General features: G+C 35.8%; 4 protein-coding genes across 6 annotated transcripts; 2 read left to right on the top strand and 2 right to left on the bottom strand.

Moving 5' to 3' along the window:
• Positions 1-534: 534 nt before the first annotated feature.
• On the top strand, positions 535-10,712 carry LOC118269668 (tyrosine-protein kinase Shark). The gene is made up of 14 exons (XM_035584890.2): positions 535-793; positions 1,345-1,441; positions 1,527-1,603; positions 1,873-2,081; positions 5,187-5,385; positions 5,678-5,818; positions 6,553-6,658; positions 6,796-7,025; positions 7,158-7,298; positions 7,381-7,723; positions 7,817-8,046; positions 8,310-8,509; positions 8,615-8,840; positions 9,008-10,712. The coding sequence occupies exons 1-14, from the start codon at positions 758-760 to the stop codon at positions 9,209-9,211; spliced, it is 2,439 nt and encodes an 812-aa protein (XP_035440783.1). The 5' UTR covers positions 535-757; the 3' UTR covers positions 9,212-10,712.
• On the bottom strand, positions 10,676-13,022 carry LOC118269675 (leucine-rich repeat transmembrane neuronal protein 4). Its single transcript, XM_035584903.2, has 3 exons — positions 12,686-13,022; positions 11,883-12,122; positions 10,676-11,760 (listed from the first exon to the last, which is right to left on the bottom strand). The coding sequence occupies exons 1-3, from the start codon at positions 12,902-12,904 to the stop codon at positions 10,966-10,968; spliced, it is 1,254 nt and encodes a 417-aa protein (XP_035440796.2). The 5' UTR covers positions 12,905-13,022; the 3' UTR covers positions 10,676-10,965.
• A 145-nt stretch (positions 13,023-13,167) lies between these two features.
• Positions 13,168-15,666, bottom strand: LOC118269678 (uncharacterized). Of its 3 annotated transcripts, none has more exons than XM_035584918.2 (7): positions 15,527-15,666; positions 14,859-15,095; positions 14,438-14,626; positions 14,203-14,332; positions 13,830-13,951; positions 13,586-13,690; positions 13,168-13,473 (listed from the first exon to the last, which is right to left on the bottom strand). In XM_035584918.2, the coding sequence occupies exons 2-7, from the start codon at positions 14,916-14,918 to the stop codon at positions 13,330-13,332; spliced, it is 750 nt and encodes a 249-aa protein (XP_035440811.2). In that variant the 5' UTR covers positions 14,919-15,095; positions 15,527-15,666; the 3' UTR covers positions 13,168-13,329. The 3 variants fall into 3 exon arrangements, with proteins under 3 accessions (XP_035440811.2, XP_035440822.2, XP_050555083.1); XM_035584929.2 differs by having other exon boundaries at positions 14,859-14,968; XM_050699126.1 differs by having other exon boundaries at positions 15,512-15,646.
• Positions 15,667-15,923: 257 nt separating this feature from the next.
• On the top strand, positions 15,924-25,111 carry LOC118269654 (ubiquitin-protein ligase E3C). The gene is made up of 21 exons (XM_035584869.2): positions 15,924-16,113; positions 16,213-16,340; positions 16,849-17,052; positions 17,379-17,498; positions 17,581-17,707; positions 17,956-18,109; positions 18,189-18,412; positions 18,529-18,910; positions 19,031-19,299; positions 19,454-19,689; positions 19,946-20,126; positions 20,216-20,330; positions 20,560-20,678; positions 20,877-20,988; positions 21,154-21,286; positions 21,663-21,875; positions 22,314-22,408; positions 22,544-22,704; positions 23,095-23,225; positions 23,636-23,804; positions 24,515-25,111. Exons 2-20 carry the CDS (start codon positions 16,215-16,217, stop codon positions 23,801-23,803), a joined length of 3,270 nt encoding a protein of 1,089 aa, XP_035440762.1. The 5' UTR covers positions 15,924-16,113; positions 16,213-16,214; the 3' UTR covers position 23,804; positions 24,515-25,111.
• The last annotated feature ends 757 nt before the right edge of the window (positions 25,112-25,868 follow it).

The raw sequence follows: 25,868 nt of genomic DNA, 5'->3' as shown, positions 1-25,868 counted from the left end.
ACCTACTTAGATACTCTCACTACTTCTTTTCTACCTAGTAAAGACCCATTCTTGGTATACTAGAACTAGTTCTGATGATGATAAAGACATAAATTGCCTTTACTTATGTTGTAGAAATACATAGCTGGTAATAGTATACCTAGTTATAATCTAGACTTCTCAATGGTTTTTTGTAATTGAGTTTTTGTAAATAATTTTTATGTAGGTATCTCTTTTTGTGTAATGATAGCAGTGTATAATGACTAGTCATTATACACTGCTATCATAATAATAAAATAATTACACAAAAAGAGATACCTACATAAAAATTATTTACAAAAACTCAATTACAAAAAAAACATTGAGAAGTCTAGATTATAACTAGGTATACTATTACCAGCTATGTATTTCTACAACATAAGTAAAGGCAATTTATGTCTTTATTTACAAATTACAATAATGAAGCACTGTTGTGGGGGAATGCGTACTACATAAAGCATTGTAGAACTGAGTACGTTGGTGATTCATTTCTCGGAATTGACCTTGCTATGAGTCATTCGTTGGAAGGCAGAGTCGGGGATACCGCGCCTGTCTGCCGGCTGCTTGCTAGACGCACTCCGCTCACCGTGCTGCGCTTTTCACGAAATATCTTGTGTTAACATAATAATAACCTATATAAGTGTTAAATATGTGTGTGAACAAAAAACGAAGAAGATTTAATTAAAAATTCTTCTTAAAAATATTTGTAAATATTTTTGTGTTTCCGAAGTTGGATATCATGATAACAACCATGACGTCATTCATATTATTGAAGGTAAGTAATATTAACTAGATAATTAATAAATACCTAAGATTTACTGATAAATATTATAAAATTATTTAAGAATTATAATGTGGATGAATCATCCTAAAAACTCTTATCAGTTTCTTATTTGACCATTGTAGTTAGTCTGACGTTTACAATATTATACGTATAAATAGGAAACGTACGGGTTCTCGATATAGCGATCTCTGTTTTGCACATAAAAATGTCAGTTATTAGAAAGAGAGGAACTTTACTTGTATGGGTATTTTGAGTTAGTTGCTTAATCCAATGTGATTTTGTACTATGTAAGAAAGAAATAGAGATAAACATGGCGCACAGTTTCTAAAAGTTTATGTCGAAACGTATAGAAGTCTCGTGTATATTCTTTCTAATAAATAAAGTGTATTGAACAAATATTCCATAATAAACATGACAAGTTTGTGAAACCTTTCGAATCAAGAACCGAACAAATTAAAATCATAAGTTGAATGAGAAATGATCAAGAAAACTTTTGTGTCTGTGAAAATACTTGTTGAACAAGTTTTAAATTAACTTTTCAGACAAACTCTTTTTTGTTGAGAATGAACAGAGAAGATAATGTTAACTGGTTTCATGGGAAAATATCTCGGGACACGGCTGAGAAGCTCTTAAAAGAAGGTCGGTAATGATTATTGTTATTTGTTGTTGTTGTTCAAGTAATGTTTTTTGTTGTTATTGACTTGAATTATATTGTCACTTGCAGAAGGAGAAGATGGTGTGTTTCTAGTGCGTGAGAGTAACACTTCCCCTGGAGATTATGTTCTCTCAGTTTTACATCAGGTCAGTTTTAAAAGTTTTTATAACCTCCAAACAGAACTTGTTTTCCTATGTTAGACCATCAGTCTTATTAGTTAGCTTTGTCTGTACCGTAAACAATGATGAGAAAAATCTATTCATAAATTTCAAATTAAGATCTTAGCAATGTTTATAAAGATCTAAATAAACCTTATTACAACTAATTCTTAGCAATGTTCTATGTCCTCTAGTTTGTTATGTTTATTAATTTTATAGATACAGATAAAAAATTGACATTATTTTTGTTTCCAAAGGGGGAAGTTGTGCATTATCAAATTCGAAGACATGGAGAAGATGCCTTCTTCTCGATTGAAGAGCATACAACAGTCCATGGGCTGGACACACTCATACAACATTACCGAGGAGACTCCAATGGACTGGTTACCAGACTATCTGTAGTGTGCAAGGGACAGCCACCACCTCATGAGTCTCGCACACAAGGAACAACCAACCTATTACACAGGTTAGTATTATGTTATTCTTACTAGTTATTTTTTTTTAATCTTTGCTTTATACTAGGTATGTGGCAAATTCTTTGCAGTAAATAAATGTAAGAATGTGAATTCATTCTGCATCTGAACCTATTTTATTATTATATCTTTAACAATAGTTCTGTACATACAGAAAGTTTATATCTGCGAGTATGAAGTCTTATCCTGCAGCTGATATATTTATTTAATCTTTTTATCAATAGTAGTTATATAAAATAGAAATTCCTAAAAGTAATGCTAAGTGCAAATCTCGAGAACATTTGAACTGATTTTGCTAGTTTGTTATTGTTGGGAGAAGGTTGTTATGTAAAATTAAAATTTCATATGCGCAGACCACTTTCTTAGGCCAAACACAGTTTGCGGTGTCTGCTAGTTGTTAATAGTTAATTAACTGAACGAAAAATTCAAATGTTAAATGAAGACATTGACTCTCAAATTATCAATAATTTCAAACTGTATGTTTATTCAAAAATGAATATTGTATTCTTATACTGTCCAATATGGAAGGACACATTAGAACTCATAAGGAACTACATATTTTGATTTAATTACAACTGACAATGGATTACACTGTATGGGTTGCATGCATAGTTAATATTAGTATAGATTTTATTAGTACTACTAGATAGAGATTAGACCGGCCTCATCTAAATGTAACCCCATTTGCAAATAATAAATTCATGTTCACTACTAGCAATTGTAAATCAAAACAAATATTTGAATATTCTATTCATTATATACATAACTGTTCTATTAATATAACAGGAAATCTATGGTTGTGGCTCCTTGTTTGCTTATTTGTTATTTTCCCACACCATTCTGTGAATAAACAGCTCAAGAAAAAACAAATTGATCAAAACATGCAATGCCAATTAGAGATAGTAGATAATGGTTTTATCTAGTTGAAGGAGGAAGTTCTATTAAGATGAGAGCCACCTAAATTGCCCTTAATTTATCCCTCTTGTTTTATTACCAAGCTGAATGGAGTATACCAACATTCTTTCATCATGCATACTCATAGTCTATAGTTAGTTTTTATTTCTATTCACTAGCTATAGACAATTACTAGACTCAACTACTATTCATGATTCAATACAATAATATACTTTTGTTATAAAAGTAATATAACTATTATTTGCAATTTATGCTATTTCATTACAATTATGTAGGACCACTTTCTTATAGGTATTAAAAATAGTACAATAAGCTTATGTAACACTTCTTTTTTTAATGAATGCAGGGACCTCACACAGTGTTTGTTCATTATCTTTATTTATTTATAAAATCCAAGTCCATTTTAAGAATAATGACCATGAGTAATATCTATTTCTTATTAACTTTAATGGTTTACCTTGTTATAAAATTGTATATTTTTAAGTTTATTCATAACACACATCAGCCATAAAAGGGGTTATTGCACTGATTTTCACTTGCATAGCAGTTTATAGGGCTTGTAATTTAATACAAGTGCTGACAAGCTTATTGACAATTTCCTGTTGAGCGCATTGTTCAATATGTTTATCCAATAAATATGAAGAGAAGGCCAGTAGCTGTGAGTGCTGTGGCCATATACTGGTTGCATGATAATGTCTACAACATGATGTTATGTGTATGATATCAAAATTCTTTGCATGTTTTATGACAATATCTGTTTGCAATGTATGCTGATTGGAATACCAAATGTGGTCCGAAATAATTGAGTCAAGATGTCACATGCCATGCCCACTTTAGTAATCACATTCTTAAGTCTTGTGTAAACTATTCTGCTAGGAATATTTTATTTACACTTGAGTCATGAGTTTTAATTTTGTCTGCATATTTAGTAAATGGCTTTGTAATTAGTTGCAGCATTGTGTGTAACAGTTTTTAACTGGAATAAATATTTGAATAACTTTAACTTTGAAGTATTTATTCAATTTTTTTTAATAAACTCATGTGCAATAAGTAGTTGAAATGTTTATACTGCCCTGAATTAATTAAAAAAATATATTGTCAACAGCAGTGACTAAGTAAGTTTTGTTGTCTTTCATGTATTTAATACTAGTACAGTAGAAGCTCCTTATTCGCGTTTTCACTATTCGCGGATTGAAAAAATGCGACCCAATTCCCATATTCGCGGTCTAAGATTTCTTTATCCGCGATCGAATCGAAATATCGGTGCGTAACCTAAAAAAATACATTTGCTATCCTTTGTCAACGCGTCAGTAGAAGGATTAAAAAATAAAATAGACCTTATTACAACTACGTCTAGATTGTGATTTCTGCCTAAACCTAGTGTGACCTAAACCTGATGATAATAAATTATCATCAGGCAATCTGTATGATCAGAAAGTTCAATTAAACATTTTTTTTATCTACTATTTGCTTCTTGATTTCGTCATCTAGGAACGTATCCCCTATAACCCCATACAAATTACCATTCCATATTCACGGTTTCTGTATTCGCGGCATATTTACGGAACGCATACCCCGCGAATAAAGAGCTTCTACTGTATAGTAATTTTATATCAACTAATCCGATTAAATATTAGTTCAAGTGTGGATTAGGTATCATTGAAGTGCGAAGCTGATATTAGTCATATCTTGAGAATGTTTGATGGTGTCTGACATGATGACAACTATTAACTCAGAGCAGATACATCTGTGTTTGGCAATGGTGAATCATTGTTTATAATAATGATTCATTACGGTACATTGTTCCTTATTGATATTTAAATATTCTTGTGAGCTAATATCGATTCCATTGTCATAATTATGTTCTCATTAGTTATGGTAATGTGTTTTAAATAGAATGATTTTTGTAACGTCGTCTTATGCTGGTTGAAAGAGTGAAATGGAAACTGTTATGTTATTACACAAAATAATCTCTTTTACTACCCTTATTACTCATAACACATATATGAGTTTGTAATTTCCTATTATATTATTATGATATATAATCGGAAAATATGATTATATATGAAATTCTGATATAATAATATAATAGGAAATTACAACCATATATTAAAATTGAGCCAGAATGGGCCCAATTTTATGATGTGTACAAATCAATAATTTTACTTATTTATTGTTAACAGGGCTACAGAGGCTGGTGATTTCAACGTAGTATCTCAATTACTAGCGTGTGGTTACCGCAACCGTGACGCCAAGAACCAGGATGGCCAGACTGCCGTGCACATTGCCGCCAGGTCTGGCAGAGACAGTATACTTGCCAAGCTCATTGAGAGCGGAGCCACTGTTAATGTTAGAGACTCTTTTGGATATACGCCTTTACATGTAAGTTGCATTTATACCATTATTTTAGGTTTAAACATTTTTCTACAAGGTCGGCAACTCATTTGTGATGTCTCTAGTATCTTGCCCGTTTACCATTGAGTGGGTTCATAAGATTTGTTGCTATATAGTAAGCTGTGTAGCAATATAAAAGTAATAAAAAGTTTTAAGGAAAGGCTTAAGCGGAAATTTAAATGTTGATTCGTCATTAAGGAAAACCATTCACATTTGGTTGTTTTTAAATTAGGTCACGAATCCTTGATCCTATAAAAACAATTTGTATATTTGTTCACAGTATACATGCCAGAACAACTTGCCAAGTACGACAGAGCTGTTGATAACTAAGGGCAACGCTAACTACCAGATGAGACACGCGCCCACCGGCAAAGTGCCTCTACACGACGCCGCGCAGAGAGGACACATTGAGTGTATCAAGGTATCTATAATGTTTAGTATTTCTTATTAACCATATAGACTAGTAATTAACCAGATAGCTTATACAATAATTAATAAATATTTCTAACAAGTAACAAGTATATAGTACTAATTAGTATTGATTGGCTCACTTATTGTATGTAAAAGAGGTTTTTCCTAATAGACAGATTGATTTGATTAAATCCCTGCTATTGCTTAAGTTAACTGCAAACAGGTTTAAGATTCATAATGTCAATAAGTCCTACTTAATTGAACAGGTCCAAGTTCTTATGTTTAACATATTAAATAGTAAAGATTTGCTAATATGTAATTGAAACAAAAGAAAACAAACGCGGAAGACGCACATACAACTGTCATGGCCGTCCAAAGTACTGTTTGTGCAGCTTGCATGCAGATTAACTTTCTGCCTCGTGATTTAAATGCGAACTGAATGTGGTACAAACTGAATTAGTAATAAAACAAACAACGCTATTGGATTACTTACAGCTTTTTATTTATTTTGCTTCACCAATTTAATATTTTTTTTTTATTAACATAAAATTAACCTTATTTACTTATAAACTAGAGGACACTAATAATTAAAATCCTGACTCCTAAACTAGGTTATCCTGTGTCTTAGATGTCTGATAATATAAAAAAATATACAAAAAATTATATCTTTATTTACGGTGACAGTGTATGTTTACTATGTACATGTATAGTAAGGACAGTATATGTATAAAGTGTAATTTAAAGGTACTCCTGAAACTCAAAGCGCCTGCGCACGCGAGGACTTTGGCCCATGATACACCAGCTGACCTGGCCAAACATTATGGACACACAGAATGCTACCAGTTACTGAGTAAGTTCCTAACTTGTTTTAAATGCTTAATAAAATCAAGAAATTTCAGAATAGTCGTACTTATAGAGTAAAATCTGTTTATATAGTAGAAATTGAAAATCATGTGTGTTTTATTGTTTTTATGTGCATTTTTGCAGAAAACCACCAACCTGATGTTCCGAAAACATCGAAAAAGTTGTGGTATCATGGCACCCTGAACAGGGAGGAGGCTGTGAAGACTTTGGAGGAATACTGCAAGCACCACAAGGTAGAGGGCAAGGCTTCCGACGGCGTGTTCCTTGTACGGTACAGCGAGAGGCACACTGGAGCCTACGTCCTGACGATGCTTAGCGAAAATACACCTTATAACTTTATTATTAGGAAAGAGGTAAGTTGTATTTCCTTACATAATAAAAATAACTGTAATTAAAGATGTAGAATGTCTTCTTAACTTCTCAGCATGCATAAATTGTTTCTGTGTTTTGATTTTAAAAATTCACCATTGATATTTTAATTTCAGGCAAACTGGTTGTTTATTGACGACGGACCTTACCTAGAATCTCTAGAGCGACTGATCGAGCATTACAGTACTGTGCCCGATGGTCTGCCAACCCGCCTTACTACCGCTGTGCCGCCCAAACCTAAACCACCTCTACCTGAAGTAAGTACACAACATAAAGTAAAGGTTGAAGTTATAGACGTCTCAATGTTCTAAGTACTAATTTCAACATCATCATCAACAGTTCTCCACAATGCCACGAACGAAGAAGTTAGCCTCGAGCCGGGCCGCCATGTCTAACCAGTCGCTGTCTCTAGTGAAGCACGACATACTGAGCGACAAGCAGATGTCGGCACAAACGTCCCCGCCCACCTCCATACAGTCCAACAACAACATGTTCGAACTGCTCACGAGGAACTTGTCATTCTCGTCGGACTTCAACAACGATAGTATTAACAACAACGATGATTCTATAGACGACAATGACACGTACAAAGTGCCAGCCAACAATAGCGCCGTTGTTACGTTAGCTGAAAATTACAATGAAATATCTATTAATTCTGACGGCCAGCTTTCCACACTGCAAGGTGAGTTCTTTTTCCATAATTCAGTGGTTTTATGCCAACATATCACACCAATATAATACAATACTCATAAAAATATTAACTTGAATTTTTCAGAATTTATCCCAATGAGCGAGCTAACACTGGGCGCGGTGCTGGGTGAGGGCGAGTTTGGTTCAGTACTCCGCGCGACGTACAGTCCGGCCGACCAGGCGCCGCAGCCCGTCGCAGTGAAGACGTTACACATGCAACACACAGACACCAACAAGAAGGAGTTCCTCTCTGAAGCCAAAGTCATGATGTCCGTACGACACCGCTGCATTGTCAGACTCATTGGAGTCTCCTTGGTAAGTTGCTCAACCTATATTACTACTATCTCACTATATCAGTGTTGACCTACCTACAAAGTAAGATAATATACCTATATGGGTTTATTGATTGGTTGCCAAACATTCACAAGTGGTATTACAATTGCAAACATTATCAGTACCATGTGTTACGCACAAATAGAGAGAAGAGAATTCTCTTTCGAAGTTGCAGTGCTTGCGATTATTTAGCTTGCAAGGTATGAAGATTTTCTTATTTAATAATTTCTTGCTTTTTTATGCAGGGTCCACCATTGGCAATGGTTCAAGAGTTAGTGCCTTTGGGATCACTATTAGAGTACCTCGTGCGACACCCAGACAAAGCGTCGCCGGGATACGAACTGCGACTGTGGGCGTGTCAGGTTGCGGCCGGTATGCGATACTTGGAGAGACGACGCTTTGTACACCGCGACTTAGCTGCCAGGAACATTCTGCTGGCTAGCAGGTATTCACCAAATACTACTTTTTTATTTTCTGTCTCCATTTACTTAACAATTTCTGAGTAATGGGGTCCCAAAAAACAATTGTCATAATGAAATATTTTTTCCAGACATCAAGCTAAAATAAGTGACTTTGGGCTATCGAGAGCCCTGTCGACGGATAGTTCGTACTACAAAGCTAGTCGCGGTGGCAAGTGGCCCATCAAGTGGTACGCGCCGGAGTCGTACAACTACGGCACGTTCAGCCATGCCAGCGATGTATGGAGCTACGGCATCACGCTCTGGGAGATGTTCTCCTATGGGAAACAGCCTTACGGAGACATGAGAGGCATTGAGGTACGTCATATTTATTTTCCAAGTTTTCTTAAGAGGTATTAGGTGTCTCATATCGAACTCTAAAACTAGAACTAAGAATTTCGATATCCTTAAACCCAATATTGCGTTTTTCAACCAGTAAAATATTTGCGAAAACGATTCAATAACATTCACACATATTTCAACAGGCTATACAAATAGTGGAAAGCGGTAAACGTTTGGAAAGACCAAAGGATTGTCCTGATGAAATATACCAAGTGATGCTCGACTGCTGGGCGTACAACCCAGACGTGAGGCCCAGTTTCAGTCAACTAGTCGATGTATTCTCACAGCATCCTGACTACGTCAACATTAGCCAACTAGCGCTCGAGAACGAAGACGTTAATGTTTAAAAACCACTCAAATGATATGTAGGTATTTAATTTATATGTTAATTTTAGTATACGTAAGACATTTTAAGCTACTTCATGCGGCCAATTTTATTAATAGATTTTTAAAGGGCGGCCCCTACGGCTCCTACTTTAGGGATACCCCTACTCCTAACATCCTTACTTTATTCACTCAACGTGCCCAAATAACGTCTCTGGCATATTACCGCATCCTTTATGCCGTTATGGTTCATTTACCTATAGGCCTGTCTTTTTTCCACTTTTCCACAAATCTTACTAATACTTAATAGATTTTTGACTTTATTACAAGCAGTTAAGGTTGAAAATCTATTACTTAAAATTGACAGTGTGGAGTAGCTTGATGGTCGGCCGTCTGTAGTTCGTTAGGTTTACTAGGTTTTATATTCTTAGGTGTAAGGCCTATGTTTCAGAAGTCTACGAAAATCTTGGTGGAAAACCTGGGAGTTTTCATTTGTTTTATTTTTTATTTAAGTATGCATAGGACCGTCAGTGTTTTAACAGTATGTTTTTAATTTTAAATAGCATTTTGTATATTTCCAACACTGTAGGTATATGGGGGTTAATGCGAATTTTCAATATTTTCGACTACGATTGAAACTTCGCAACAATTTCCATATACGAACAGAATATTGGAAAGTATTGTGTATAATACCTCTCTACTTGTGTATGTCTCTACACCATAAAATGCACAAATAACATGACGTGAACAACGAAATAATATTAGTTTGAAGATATTCGTGATATCAGTAATGACATGCCATGATGTGCCTGATTTACGTATTATTCTATAACTAGCCGTAAGACTATGTAAATAGAATATACAATATAAAATATACATATTTTGAACATGTTTTAATATTAATCTGGTAGAATATCAATAGCATTTTTTAGTATAAATTCTATCCTCTTTTTAGTTAGATTTGTTTTTATTTTGCTAACCATTTCCAGTTCATGTTCCTTTTATAGCCAAAATGGATGTATTATAATACTTTGATATAATGTTAATGCTATTTATATGAACTGTACATTCCATTTTCTTACAGATATACCTTTTTATTTATAAAGCAATGTATTATTTGTTTACATTGACATGAAGATACTTGTTACAAACATTTTTATCTGATTTATTTGAATTTGTTTTCTGTTTATTTTTGCTTGTATTCAATAATGACATTCGGGCGCCTGGTATAGTTCAATATATTTATGTATAATTTTACCAATGTTTGGGATTTATTTGCCATTTAAATGCCATAGTTTAAAACTACAAAATTGCCACTAGGTTGTGTTATGTAATGTACAAAATTCTATAGAGTTACCCAAATTATATCTATTTTAATTTTAGAGAATTTATATTAAATTCTATGAGTCTGACTTAGCATATTATTGTATTAACTTTTTTATATTATGACAGATCATATAATTATGTTAATAAATCAAATGTGATAATGGTATTTATAAAATAAATAACGATTTTATAAAATAAGTCTTTTTGTTTTTGTACATCAATTTTAGTCTTATCGCTATAATATTATTACAACTTACATACATTGTTTTACTCACTAAAAGTCATTCCGTCACACTTTCCAAGAGGTGCACTTGTCGAAGTGCAACGAGCAGAAATTTACCACGAATGGTGTTATCTTATCTTGAACGTCATAACAAGCTTCCACTAACAACGACTTAATTCGAAAAAATATCACATGAGAGAAATTAATCGCTACGCATTTACTTGTAGCTCAAACATTAATGCGGCAGTCATGATATGGCGGCGGTGGCGTCTCGCTGCGATCTGGAATACGTATCGCATCTATTTGTAATGGAGCTTCAGTCACGCCTGGCAGACCGTACGTTGGAAACGGTGCGCTTCTATCAGGCAAGGAGAGCTGTCTCCGAAACGAGAGCGGAGTCTCCAAGTCAGGGTTCACAACAGAAGTCCACAGTAAATTAGTTCTCATGTCTCCGTCAAATCTCTGCATTCTTCGTCTTCTTTGCCTCCGTGCCTGTGGCCGAGTACACCGCAATCCACGACATGTACAGAATCTATTCAACCAAACGTATGTCCCCACTATTCCAATAGCTAAACCTATTTCAATGCCAAGAATGAAAGCTTTGACTGCTGAAAAGTCTTGATCGAATTTTTGAAATGGTGTTACTGGTTTATTTGTTTCTTCCACCGCAGTATCGTTTTTCACTGTAGTTATGTTCCAAATTTCGTTAACGTCGACTTCCTTCTTTTCCTCCACAACTACGGATATCATTTTCTCGGACATTTGCGGTACCCTTTTCTTGCACTGTTTTTGATACGTGATACCTTGAGATGTTATCCAATCTTCCAGTGCTTTGAAATCTGAATTACATAGCCAGTGCTCGTTGCGAAGTTCTATCCTTTCTAGCTTGCGTAAAGGTATCAGAACCTCTGTTTTCAAACTTGTTACATAGTTCTCACTTAAATCTAGTTTTCTCAAATTTGGCAGACGGTTGAATAATCGCGGCGGTAGGGTCTTAATGCGGCAATTATTAAGGTTTAATACCTGGAAAGGGAAACAGAACCTAGATTACCTACAAATCTAAACATAGTGGTAATAGAGAGTGAATTATAATAGTACCTTCACTTGTAAGCGAAGAAACTAAATAACATTAGTAGGCTGTTTACCTTTAGCTTTGAATGCATCAAAAAGGGTTCATTTCTAAGACTTTCAAACATGTTTGATGACAAGTCTAGAGTGTCTAATTCCGGCGTGTCGAAGAATAGATCGGAAGGAATGTATCTCAGTCTGTTGCTGCTGAGATCCAAATGTACTAATTTATCCAATCCCGAAAAAGCATGCAGACCAATCCAGAAAATCATGTTATACGAGAGATCCAGCATTTGAAGCGATGTGTAGCCAATGTTCTGAAAAGTTGAAACAAAGGAGATGATGATAAAAAGAAAGTAAACTAAAGTACATTGCACTATAATTATAGTGGTCGTTGTAAGGATTGATAAACGGGATAGACCAGACAATCGATTGTTAATAGATTTTTTATCAGCTATTTAATTTCCGATAATAATTATATTTTGAAAAAAACTTTGTCCTACATTAGGATATTCTCATGGGTGCAAAGAAACAAGTACAAAAAGTAGTTTTGTGTGGAAATTAAACCCGCGACACATGCAGCGGCCAATTGCCTTGCCCAGCCCAGTGGCGCCAATTGTATAGTAGATTTGTTTAATCAATTAATTAAAAATCGGATTGATGGTAGTTAGTATATCTATTTATCCTGGTTTATTGATACACTTTGGAAGATGAGTTTTGGAATTTTCCTTGAATTCTAGAACCACTTTATACTTAATACTATGACGTGCGACAAGTGGTAAATGAGTCAATATCTGAACATTCATTATCTAAGTACACAAGTTTTTACAATAACATTGGAATATACATTGAATAATAAACAATAAGGTACATTACCTACCTTAAAACAAAAATTATCCAATCCACTAATAACATTATGACTCAGGCTGTACACTTGTACTTCTTTGGGCACTCCCATGTCAATGGTGATAATGTTTTGATCGACACACATTGCCCTGTTCAACCCATTGTCCATGTCACAGTCACATTCCTTTGGACACAGCTCACCACCAACCCCCGCACTAAATAGGACTACCACTAAAATATATTTCAACTCCATCTTTTAACGAAACATGAGGTCTTCTCATTATTATATTAATATTTATTTTATTAAACGATTCAATGCAGTAAAGACGCTTCCGTTCGTTTTCACATGAAAAAGTGGAGCAATGAGACACGATTTGATAAAACAATCACTATCAGTGTAGATAAGATAACCGCGCACCTACGTAGAACACAATCTTTCACTACATAAACAGTGGAGTTCTTAAATCCGTTTACTATGAATGCATTCTACAGGTACAAGGAAAATGAAAATCTGAATCACTAATCATAATTATTTTTAATTAATCTTATTCATTGAATACTTTACCTTAATTAACATTCAATACAAAGTTCAGATACCTTAGATAAATATTCGATTCGATATACGAGAAGAAATACACTGGCGGTAATTATTAATGATTTAACGATTGTTTGTAGAAGTTAACTGAATATATTTTGTCTTTGTTGTGTAGCAGGGTAGCACCGCTTCATGGTGTAATCTATTCCTAGTAGCGCATTCCTAATGTCGTTCACCGACGCGTTAATACCTTCAAAAGTCCCGGCCACTCGATCGACAGCTAAGGCCTGTGTAAGAAAAATATATTTGTGAAAATAAGGTACTTCGAGTAGACGCAAATACGCGCGACTGCCAAATAAGAGATTTATCAATCATATTAATTACAGTATGTAGACTTACTTGTTCATATGATGCGTCTGCTATTTGTTCCAAGGCTTTTGAGCTGGCGAGTGTGGCTTCTGACAGTTGTGTCATAGCAGCTGACTGCTCATCCATTACATCAATCTAGAATATAATAGTTATACAATCAGTGTTCAATGTGTCTGATATTCTATAGGACTAACTATATTCATGACTATGGTAGGATATTGTAAGCATTAGCTAAATTGTAAAAGTAAAATGATCAAGATCTAAGAATACTGACCAACTGGTTGATCATTTTCATCTGCCGTTGTTCTGCTGCTGTCAAATATTGGCCATCTTTTGAGGCGTCATCAAATGTATCACCATTAACAGGTGCTCTTCTCACACTGCCGCGAAATTTCCCTGAAAAATTTGAAATGTGAAGAGATATATAACTTTATTATGTGTAATAATAAGCAATATTTTATAATTGATTTAGGATTGATTTTTTTATTTATATTGTAATTTCATTGGGTGGTCAGAAACTTTACAAAAGGGATACATGTTCAATTGTAGGTAAATGTTTATAGTTAGATTCTTCGTTTATTTAATTAGTATAATAATACTCATAGTCATTATGAACAATAGAAATTAAGTTCCAAATAACTACTTACCAGTTTGTGCAAATTTATAATCACATAATACTAAAATCTTCCGTTGTAGTGGTGTCAGCCGGCTTTTAAGTTTACCTTGTTCAATCTGTTTTTGTTTTAATATTAAACTTCGTCGTTTGTCTGACCAGAACTAAACACAAAAAAAAAAAAATATATTAACACATGTTTTTATTTACTTATTTATTTGTTCAATAAATAACTGATGGTTTAAAATATGTCCCCATCTATTGAATACCTTGATCCAAGCAGGTTTTGTTTTCTTAGGTCCATCAACAGAGTTAACTAGTTTTGCGAGTTTAGTCCATAACTTCTTATGTTTGGCTTGAATCTTCAGACCTGCATTTTTCCTTCTGCGAGCCAGGTCCGGGTGCTCTTCCATAAATGATATTATTTCCATCAGCTGGGCTAATGAAGGCCTAGAAGCCTGAATAAAGTAACTTATTTATTACATAGTTTGACTGGTAATTAGGATTGATTAAAATAACAAATCAGGGCTTATGTTCATAAAAAAAAAATGTACATATCCTTAGACATTATTATAAATAAAGTTTAAACTAAATTGAAAGCAAAACAGAAGGGTCAATTATTGATTTAAAATAGCAATAAAGTTTTTATCTTACTTCTAATTAATAATATAATGTGGTTACAATACATACTCGTACTTCTCGAACAGGGCTTCCAGAGTCACCAGCTTCATCTTCGGATACATCGGACATATTGATGATGTACTTATAATAATGCGTAGATTACTGTTTGTTTCTAAAACCTATTCAGATTATTTTGTCAAGTTGCCATCATGTGGGGATTGGTAATGGAGGATGATAATTAATTGTACAACTTCAGAATATAGAATCCACTACATTTCGTTCTAGATTTGTAATAATTGTTTGTAGCTGAAAATTTTTATTTTGGGTTAAAAGGAAAATTTATTTATATATGAATGCAAATAATTGAATTTATCTAGGGGAGAGGGGAGTTTGAGTGAACGTACAACAAGGAAGCATCCAACCCCTAATAGGTCTGATCAAAGCGAGAGCTGAAAGGTTCCATATCTGTTAAGTAAAGCCTAACAGAGCTGAATTAGATACTTTATAGATTGCTGGAGTAAAAAGGAGCCTAACGACAGACTTAATTTGGGACGCATTTGGTAAAACTATGACTTAAGGGAAAAGACGAGGAAGTACATTATCAATCCAACAAGATTCTAATTAATAAGGAACGAACAAAACAAAACAAAGAATATCCAAGTGTTTCATTCAAATAAGATCGCTAAAATTGAAAGAAACATAATAGGTACTGAATTACAAACCTTAATTATTATTACCTGTTAACAAACCAGTTACAAATATTTATATTATCAGCTCATTTTTTCATACAAAACAATACAATACAAAATCAAATCAACACAAACAGCAAAACGACTAAAAGGCTGTCTGTTTTGCTGTCAATGTCAAGTGTCAACAGATTCATCTGTTAGTTGTCACTATTGTATGTTGTCATTTTCTATATTCTATGGTTACTTGGGACAATGTCATTTTAGCAAAAACGACTATTTGGGACCTAATATCATTAATGTTCATTGATCAAAAGCAATTAAGCCGAATAAAATCTTGAATGAATCATTACAATTGATAACTTTAATTTAAAATCCTGGTAAATTGAAAATAATTGCTTTTATTTTGTGACGAAATCCAAAATCATAAATAATGATGGCAGCACTCAAACTGTTTGCTTGCTGTCAGATCTGCAATAATACTCTTTACTCATTGCGTATGAAGAAAACCAATAAAACTTGAAGGTATTTCACTGATTCAGTGTCATTTCATGTAGAGTGCACTAATTCCACTTAATTCTAGTAGGTATGAACTTATTTATTTATGAAATAATACAAGATTGTTGAGTTCTTATAAGGTAAGTGTGATTGATTATTAAGGAACTATGTGTTCAGCTGATTGTTGTTTACAAAATATTTTTAGATATAATCATTGAGAGTCTTGTTTTCGTTTGTAGCAATGTATTCATTCGAGGGAGACTTCAGGCGCAAGCCCCAGCAGAACTTGGCTGGTGCAAGTGCACAGCGCAAGACAGACAGAGACACCTTGATACTCCAGTCACAACAACAAAGGCAGAAAAGAGAGGTTACCTTTCTATAACTATACTCAAGATTACTTTCACCTCAATTACTGGACAGTAGTTAACAATGTATTTAGTGTGCAAATCCAAATTATGACAGTATAGCTTAGTTTTGCACAACCTTCTTACTAAATCCTCTAGGAAGTCATTTATTTTTAAATTATCCTCTTATACATTTCAGGAATATTTTCATTGTCCAATTTACCCTAATATTGATATTTTCTTATAAGATTTTTTCTTTTCAGTATTTGCAAAACTGAATATCATGCTACTAAATAATAAAATGGCTAAATCATTAAATAATCAGTACAATGACTGTGCAGTTTTCATTTAGCTAGTTTCACAACAAAGTGTAATAGCATTTGAATTGTTTGCTTACATGCTATACTAATAAAGATGATATTGTTTACCAGAATTTTAAAAAGTTAATTGTACAGTACTATTGTCTGTGGGCATTATTACATCATCTGTTTTGAAATAAAAAAAAAGTACTAAACATTATTATGTTTCCAGGAACACAGAAAGCGTTTGAATAGTACAATAAAAATCCAGGCTTATGTTAGGAGTTATCTAACTAGAAAACATTTTAAACAATATGAAAGGGACCAATTCGATAGCATATTTCCGAGGATCAATCCTGACGACCAGCAAATGATGTGTGGACTGGTTGCTAAAATACTGTTCTTCTATGATGCCCAACAGGATTATTCTAGGCTGGTATGTTGTTATTCATAAGAGTTGGAAAAACAAGTATTTATTTATTTTAAAACCATTGAAATAGTTTTTACATAACAATAGCCAATGAGCATTATAATACTTTCCTGTAAATAAATCAAGGATGTAAGGTCACATTTTTTCCTGATCAGCTGATACAATTCTAAAAAGAATACTGAGTTTCTTATAAGCTCACTTAAAAGGTTATTGGAAAGTAAAAGAGAATTTTGATGGTTTCAATAAATAAAAGTAATTCGTAATTATTAATTTTAGACGAATGGAAGTATTATTTTAAATTTTGATTTCTAATGTGTTGGTATTGTTTTTAGGTTTCTGTTTCGCAATTACTCTTGAAACAATGGAAAAAGGTATATCAAATTTGTGGAGCATGTGTACAGATCAGAAGATTGCTTGTGTTGCACCTACGTTTGTTGAAAGAAAATAGTGAGGTGGGTAATATAAAAAATGACACTATATATGTATCATTTTCTAATGTAAATATATTAATAAAATATATTGAATCTCCCATAGGTACCCTTAGCAGTACCACTCAGAATGTTTGAAGTGTTCACATCTACAAATACGGCTGAGGCATCCATCAACTGTGATGAAGCACTTAGTATTGTTGGGAACACGTTTTTGTATCTTATTAAAAGAGGTAAGGACTTTTCGTTTTTAATATTGTATATTACCGCAGCTGACTATCAAGTTTCTACATCAAGGAATGTTAATTTACTAAGATATCATAAACTCAATAGAGTTGAATACAAAGTTGTCATATTTACATTTAAAATCTTTACAATGCATCTAGTCTTTACCATAATAATACACTGTAACAGTTATCTAGAAAATATTGTATGACGTGAGGTCAGTGGGTTTTTATCACCAATTTCCTTCGTTTTTCAGGTTATTTTCAAGATTTGTGTAAGCTAATGTGTCAGAAGACTCCGCCACTGTACGGGCCTTCGCCCAATCCACCGACGCCACTCAGTGGAGCCCTACTAGATCTCATACAGCGACCTTTAACTCTCATCTCACGTGTTAATATTCCACATTACGAGTAAGTATCCAAACAAATGTACCTTTGTAATATTAGTTATTGTTTCTTGAATATTATGTTGTATTTCTTGAATTACCAGTGACAGCATCATGACGGAGTTCGCGTCTGCCTTCCTTTGTAACCCGTACCCAGAACCGGTAGAGATGTACGTAATACCGGCGCTTGCGCAAGATCAAAACAAGAAGTTCCCGTTCCTATCACTCATACAGGCCCTCCGAGAAGACGCCAAATTCACCAGTCAAGTACTACGCAACGATTCTTGGCTACTACATTCTATGCTAACATTAGAACCACCTGATTTTGGTAAGATTTTTGTATAAACTGTATCATAGTAATAAACAACTTTATGAATGTTTAAATAGTTTAATTTCCACTGTCACTTACATTTTATTGCTCTAATCCAAGCATGTTTGTTTCAGTGAATGTTGTGCGAAATCTGGACAACACAAGACTGCCGAACAATCCTATTGTTTTAGACTATTTTAAAATTATTGCTAAGTTAACTGTTAATGTTTGTAATAAGCAAATCTCTTACGAGTTCGAAGACTCGTTGTACAGTCAGGAGACTGTGGCTGAAAAGGATGATGACAGTGATAGTGAACAGGAACCAAACCCGACCTCGGTCCGGGAGCAAATGTTGCTGACGCGGTGTATAGAGCTGCTGAACGAGCCCGAGCGCTGCATCATGACCACTTGCTCACAAATCACGGAGGCCGATCTCAGTGAGGACTTCCTGGATAGTGTGTCGGAGATATGTCACAATTTGTTGTTAAGTCACAAAATGGCGCTGCATAAGTACAGGTTTGTGGATTGTAACAATAATAAGTCTTTGCTTGTAAATTGTATTTGAGACAAAAAAATGAAGTAAAGGAGAACAGTTTGGAACATTTTGTTCAGTTGGATTATGTTTATATGTTACAGACTACTGTACACGCTAGCGTTCAAGCCGATGTTCCTGCGCGGGCTGTGGGTGTGGGTGTCGGGCATGTCGCACGCGTCGGTGTACGGCGCGCCCGCCACGCCGCTGCTGGCCGCGCTGTGCCGCGGACTGGCGCACGACGCACGCGCACTGGCGCTGCACCGCCTCCTCGCGCCACTCGCCGTCTTCTGCGCACTGTTCTCCTTGCTCATCGGTACCCTGCATGATACTGAGTTCTGCAGGGATCCTGATGAGGATAAAAAGATTTCACGTGAGTGATTTAATACTAGCTTTTTGTAGTTGGAATTTGAGACTATGGTTAGAATTTGTGGAGATTATTTTTCTCAGAGAGTCAGTCTCTTAAAGGTTACTGCCCTTTAACATGTTGATTGCTACGTATAAAAATAAATGCAATATGCTTACAGTGGGAGTGGCGGTGGTCCCTGCGGGCGCGGGGCGCGGGGGCCGCGTGCACGCGTTCGAGTTCAGCGAGCTGGGCGCGCTGTGCCGCACGCTGCGCGCCGTGTGCCTGGGGCTGGTGGAGCTGGCCTACCCCGAGTCGCGCCCCGCCGTCACCGGACACTACCGGGACGCCGTCAACAACGACCACATACAGATCTCCGGGAAGAACCAAACTCCTGCCTGGTCACATCTCTTCAAGGTTTGTCCTGAATAATAAGTTGGATTTTCTTCTTAATAGATGAGTCTTACTTGCTATAATAAATGGGACTGGAGCAATAGAGACCCGCAATAACTTATCATGACTTTGGCTCGAAGCAGACCGAGTAGTTTTTGGTGGATGGGAGACATTTGACGATTTTACCTTATGGTATTGGTGTGTACCAATATGCAATACACCAATACCATAATACGGCTATGGTAAATATAGGATGTAGTACAAATGTCGTATGGCGCAGGTATGCACGGCGCTGCTGCGCGCGCTGTACGCCCGCGACGGTCGGCTGGGGTTCGTGGGCGCGGGCGCGTGGCCGGCGGCGGGCGCCGTGCCCGAGGGCGGCGCCGCCGTGCTGCTGGCCGCCGGCGCCCACCACATGCGCCGCCCGCACAGCCTCGCCGCGCCACGACCGCTCGCTACCGGTACCTACTACATTATGTTCACTACATAGACTAAACAATATCTGCTTCAACTTATTTTATTTGTGATATATTACATATTTATTGTACAGACGAAGGACCACCACTAACTATCAAAGAGTTACGAACCGTCACCATACTGAAGGAGATACCTTTCGTCGTGCCATTCTCAACGCGCGTCCTTATCTTTCAAGGACTTTTAGCGAGGTAACACATTATACCAATATCCTTGTATATTTTGTGCATACTTGAACCTATCAATAACCAAATAAAGTTTCAAACATTTTCCCACAAATCTAATCCTTCTTGTAAGAGATGCTAACAAAAAACTAATATCTACTGATTGATATTGAAAGAAGACTGTGCCTTCTAAAATAATAATGAAAAAATCTCAATTTTAACGATGAATAATCATATGATTATTGTTATGTTTTAGGGAGAAGCACGACCACTGGTACGAAATGACGAACTTCAACGAGGGGCCCTCAATCAACATCAGTGTTCGAAGGACGCATTTATATGAAGATGCATTTGATAAACTTAGTCCAGATAATGGTAATTTTATTTTACGTAATTATAAACTTGAGTTTCTTTAGATTTAGTTTTGGAAATGGTGTTTCACAGATTGCTCAAAAATTGGGCACTGCTTTAACAGAAATAACATTTTTGTTTTGAAAAGTGATTGAAAATGTAGATGCTAAATCAGTTCTTTGTGATTCCTATGTGAGTAATTAAATAATGTTTTCCTTATAGAACCTGATTTGAAGTTGAAACTTCGCGTGCAACTGATCAACCAGGCCGGTGCGGAAGAGGCTGGTGTCGACGGCGGTGGACTATTCCGAGAGTTTCTTTCTGAGCTCTTAAAGTAAGAGATCAACCATTATCCTTATACATATTAATTGACAAAAGACATAGATAAACAAGTCTTCGTATGGAATCGAATTTGGTGATGATAATAAATTGAGTTCGTAAGTTGGAATGTGGGTGGAAAACTGGATAAAATTTAACCATAGTGTATTTCCTATTTCAGATCTGCATTTGATCCGAACAGGGGTCTGTTCCGGCTGACAATAGACAACATGTTGTATCCGAACCCCGCCGTACATCTACTGTACGATGACTTCCCCATGCACTACTACTTCGTCGGCAGGATGCTGGGAAAGGTACGTACGAACGTATTTTGGGATGACTATTGCCATTTTAATTTTGGAAAAACTATCTTTGTCAGATCACTGTAATTCATTAATAAGTTGGCCAGTGCTAATGAGTTTATAATCCCATAATACTAAACTACTCGATAATTACAGAATTATCTAGTAGCTAAGTACTATCGGATACGGCAAATGCACAGGCATTTGCACACAATTTGTAGTGGTTGTTGGTGTATGGTGATAGACCTTCTTTTTTAGTTTTCAAAAGGGACTTACAATGACCTTTTCATGTAATACTAAAATAGACTTATTTGAAGTTTAAATGATTTGTTCTTTGTAGTATAATAATTGAAACATTTAGAAATAGACATGATGTATGTGTGTGCAGGCGATGTACGAGAACCTGCTGGTGGAGCTGCCGCTGGCGGAGTTCTTCCTGGGCAAGCTGTGCGGCTGCGGGGAGGCCGACGTGCACGCGCTGGCCTCGCTGGACCCCGCGCTGCACCGCGGCCTGCTACTGCTGCGGGCCCACGCCCGCCGGGACGTGCCCGACCTCGGACTCGACTTCACGCTGCTCACCGACGAGCTGGGGGAGCAGAGGGTACACTATATTTATTTCTACATATTGCTTTACCCTGTTTACGGATTTAGTTTGCGCAGTTACGTTGCGTAAATTGCGCAATATGCTTTGCGTCGGAAACTTCGCAGATTTCGTACTAAAATTCCATTTATTGCGAACTTTTATAAACGAACGAATGCAGATAAATAACTCAATTTAGTTAATTTCTTACCTTTCATATTTATTTTAAGTAATTTTATTAGTAAATTAATAAAACCTACTAATGCTTGCGGCCGAAAATCAAACTAAACTTCGTATTCGAGAACTGGAGTAGACCTATAGATAGTTGCAGCGGTAATGGGAGGTTGTGGCGGGCTTGCCCAAAAAAATGCTTTGCGCAAGGTACTACGTCTGTAAGCGTTTATTCAGATCGTAAAACATAATATGTTAGACTTAATTTCTATTATTTTATTATTGCAGATAGAGGAATTAAAACCTGGCGGCGCAAATATTCCCGTTACCGCTGAAAATAGAATAGAATACATACATCTAGTCGCTGATTATAAATTGAACAAGTGAGTAAACAAGTTATATTTCACTTTAAATCAAATGCTTTCAACTATGTGTACATTAAGTACTTCTAATGCTTAAAACATGACAAATTTATCTTCTTGGTTTATTAAATAATTTATTTTGTTTGTGTTGTGCAGACAAATAAGGTCCCAGTGCACTGCGTTCAAGCGCGGTCTAGTGTCGGTAGTGAGCGCCGAGTGGTTGCGCATGTTCTCGTGTAGAGAGCTGCAACTGCTCATATCCGGGGCCGAGGTACCCATCGATATAGAGGATTTAAGGAGACACACTCACTACGCAGGTAAATTATACTCGGATTACTAATATGGGTAAGAAGTAAAATTTTGAATTTCAATCTTATTGTGTGGCAATAAGGTTGTAAATCTTATAGAAAGTTTTGATGATAGTTGAGCTTGATATGCTGTTGATGGTAGCTGTGTATGTCTGTATCTTTACCGATAGACTTTAAACGATTTTAGCTACCCAGTATTCTATTTTGTAAATTTTACTTTTACGCTAGAGTCTAGCTAAAGAATGGTATTACTCTTGACATAATTATTGCGAATATTACACAGATAATAAGGAAGATTCTCTTAGTACTAACCTTCAGTTTAATTGTATGTAGTTAAAGTATTAAATATACTATAGTTTAGACAACGAAGAGTTAACAAACTCCTGTATATCGGTACAGGCGGGTTCTCAGCGCAGCACCCGACGGTGCAGTGCTTCTGGCGCGTGTTGTCGACGTTCACGGACGACCAGCGGCGACAACTGCTCAAGTTCGTCACCAGCTGCTCCAGGCCGCCGCTACTAGGGTTTAAGGTACGGTTTCATTTGTAATTCTTTTTCATTTACCAATTTGCAAGTATCATATGGATAATTTTTATTTTATGTATAGTTTTGGTATAGAACAATGTACTTATTCAAATCAAACATTATTTATATACCTGGACTTTAAAAGAGACAATGACCTCTGTGTTTTTTTCGGCCTTTCTTCTCAGAGTAGTCCGTTAGGAAATGCCGACCACATCTAGATTTTTTTTATAATTTTTGACGTGTAAAAGTGCTATTTTGTAGCCTATTTACAGAAAAATAAAATCATTTCATTTCATTAGTAAAATACAGAGGATATAACAAAAAAAACTGTACGAAATTGGAAATCACGACACATTTATGCAGCAACCATGCCTATGTAGCCACGTTAATAACGTTCTTTACATTTGGTACCCCAGGACCTGCAGCCGCCGTTCTGCATCCAGTCGGCGGGCGCGTCGGACCGGCTGCCGTCGTCGTCGACGTGCATGAACCTGCTGAAGCTGCCCGAGTTCCACACGGACGAGCAGCTCACTGAGAAACTGCTCTACGCCATACAGGCCGGCGCTGGATTCGAACTTAGCTAGAGTGAGTACATACACAGTTGTGCAAATGAATTAATTATTATGTTATCGATTTACTCACGTAACTGTTTGACGAGGAACTCGACTAGTTTCAAGCCATGCTAAAGCCTCATATTCATGAGCAGCATTCCGCGACACACGACGACGTGGCGATAGTCGCGCTGCAGCCGCTAAACCGATAGCATAATAATTAATTTAGTATGTCTCACGAAAGTTATAATAGAATTGTACAAATGAAGTTATAACTTTGATTAATTTTTAAAAATTACCCTATTCTCTGGAACATTTGCGTTACACTTACTACTTTTATTTTTCTTCTTGAATGGCAACCGAATCTTCAATTTAATAATAAGGTACTATGTATCAGTTTAATAAACATAAAAATAAATTAACTGGAATATCATTACGAAGTTGCATACATAAGAAAATTCACAATAGGAAATAAATTAATTGTTAGCTGCGCGAGGTCATGATTAAGACTCCCGTTGTGACTTGTAACTAGTAGAGCTTTTCTCAATTTGTTCACGTGAGTAAACCGTTATTTTCAATTAGTTTAGTATGTCTCACAATAGTTATTTACACAAAAAAAAGCAAATACTTTAAAATTCAAGTTAATTCGTAATGCAAACAGTGATTCAATACATTATTCAAGTCACAGTCTTCCATTATATTCAAAGCAATCGTTTAAGTAATAAATTGTTGTCGTTTTTTCAGGTACAATTAATGAGACTACATTATTAAGTAGTTGTCTACTAAATATCTGGAGGTATGTCGTTCGTTTATTTCCCGTTGTAGTGATTCACTCGCCGCGCAAGTCGCATGCTCCCACTACTGGAGAACATGAAGATACATTAATATCGCGCGATGTGGTCTGTCTGTAAATATGTTACCGTTTGTTACTTTCTCCGTTTAATGAGTTTAAGAAACATATCCTATGTACTTGTAATGTACTCAACCTTTCACATTAAATTATTTATTTATACAAATTACTCATTACATGTGCAATCGTACTGTTTTGGAGAAGGGCGTGTTGAGGTCAATAGATAAAATGTTAGTGGAATGTTGTTACATGTAAATAAACTAATATTGTGTCGAATTTATACACTAAACTGTTTTAGATTAGGACGTGGGATTGTGTAAAAGAATATTTTATTTTATTGATATTTGTAAATGTCCGAATACATGTGATGGACGCTGAACGCGTTCGTCGGTCATTGCGTGGTTGACCGGTGTTGTACAAAACTATTCAGTCGTGTCAAATTTGGGACTTTATATTTTAGTACCTATTGAATAAAGTTATCTGAATCTTGATGGAGTGTTTCTTTTCTACCAAACCGACCATTCCAACAGAGAGAAAACTTGAAGTCTACATTCGATCAAAAAAGATGAGTGTCAGAGAGTACGTCTCAACACTAGCAAGTGACAGAGCCACACAGCTAGTTAGCAGATAGTGTCGTCGTGTTCGTATTACATCCAGTGCTGGAGCATGGACGGCGACCACCGGGCGAGCTGACGTCACCCACCACGGACCCTTAATATCAATTTTACAACTCGCCGCTACCTATGGCTCACACAATGCCTTGATTGACGCACGCCACTTTATTGATTGTCGTAATTTATATTACCGCAACATTGAATGCCACCTTTTAAACCTGCAAGATTGATGCCCGCTGTATACAAAATATTTATTGAAGACTCCAATTCGTCTTGTAGCGATCAAGTTCGTATGTTGCATAGTATTATTTGTCGAAGATGGAAGAGGCGATACGAATTCAATTAAAGATTGATTGCCGCAATCTGTTTAACGTGACTGCTAACATCGCATCTCAAAACATGTTTCTCCTATTGAGTTGAAAAAATAAAGCAACGAATATAGTACGTATACTTGTACACAAAACATTAGTCAGTCACATAGTTTCACTTTCTATGAAACAAGATTTAGGTCGCTGCCGCGCCGTAGAAGTCGGCAGAATTCAAAAAAGTTAAAAGTGTAGGTAGTTGGCAATATGATGAAAATTTATGAATCAACATGATCTTACTAAAAAAAATTAAGATCACATCGATCGCA

This window comes from Spodoptera frugiperda, chromosome 15, assembly GCF_023101765.2.
Source record: "Spodoptera frugiperda isolate SF20-4 chromosome 15, AGI-APGP_CSIRO_Sfru_2.0, whole genome shotgun sequence".
NCBI classification, from domain to species: domain Eukaryota; kingdom Metazoa; phylum Arthropoda; class Insecta; order Lepidoptera; family Noctuidae; genus Spodoptera; species Spodoptera frugiperda.
Note: the sequence above shows the minus strand (reverse complement) of the source record. Positions and strands in the feature narration are given on the sequence as shown.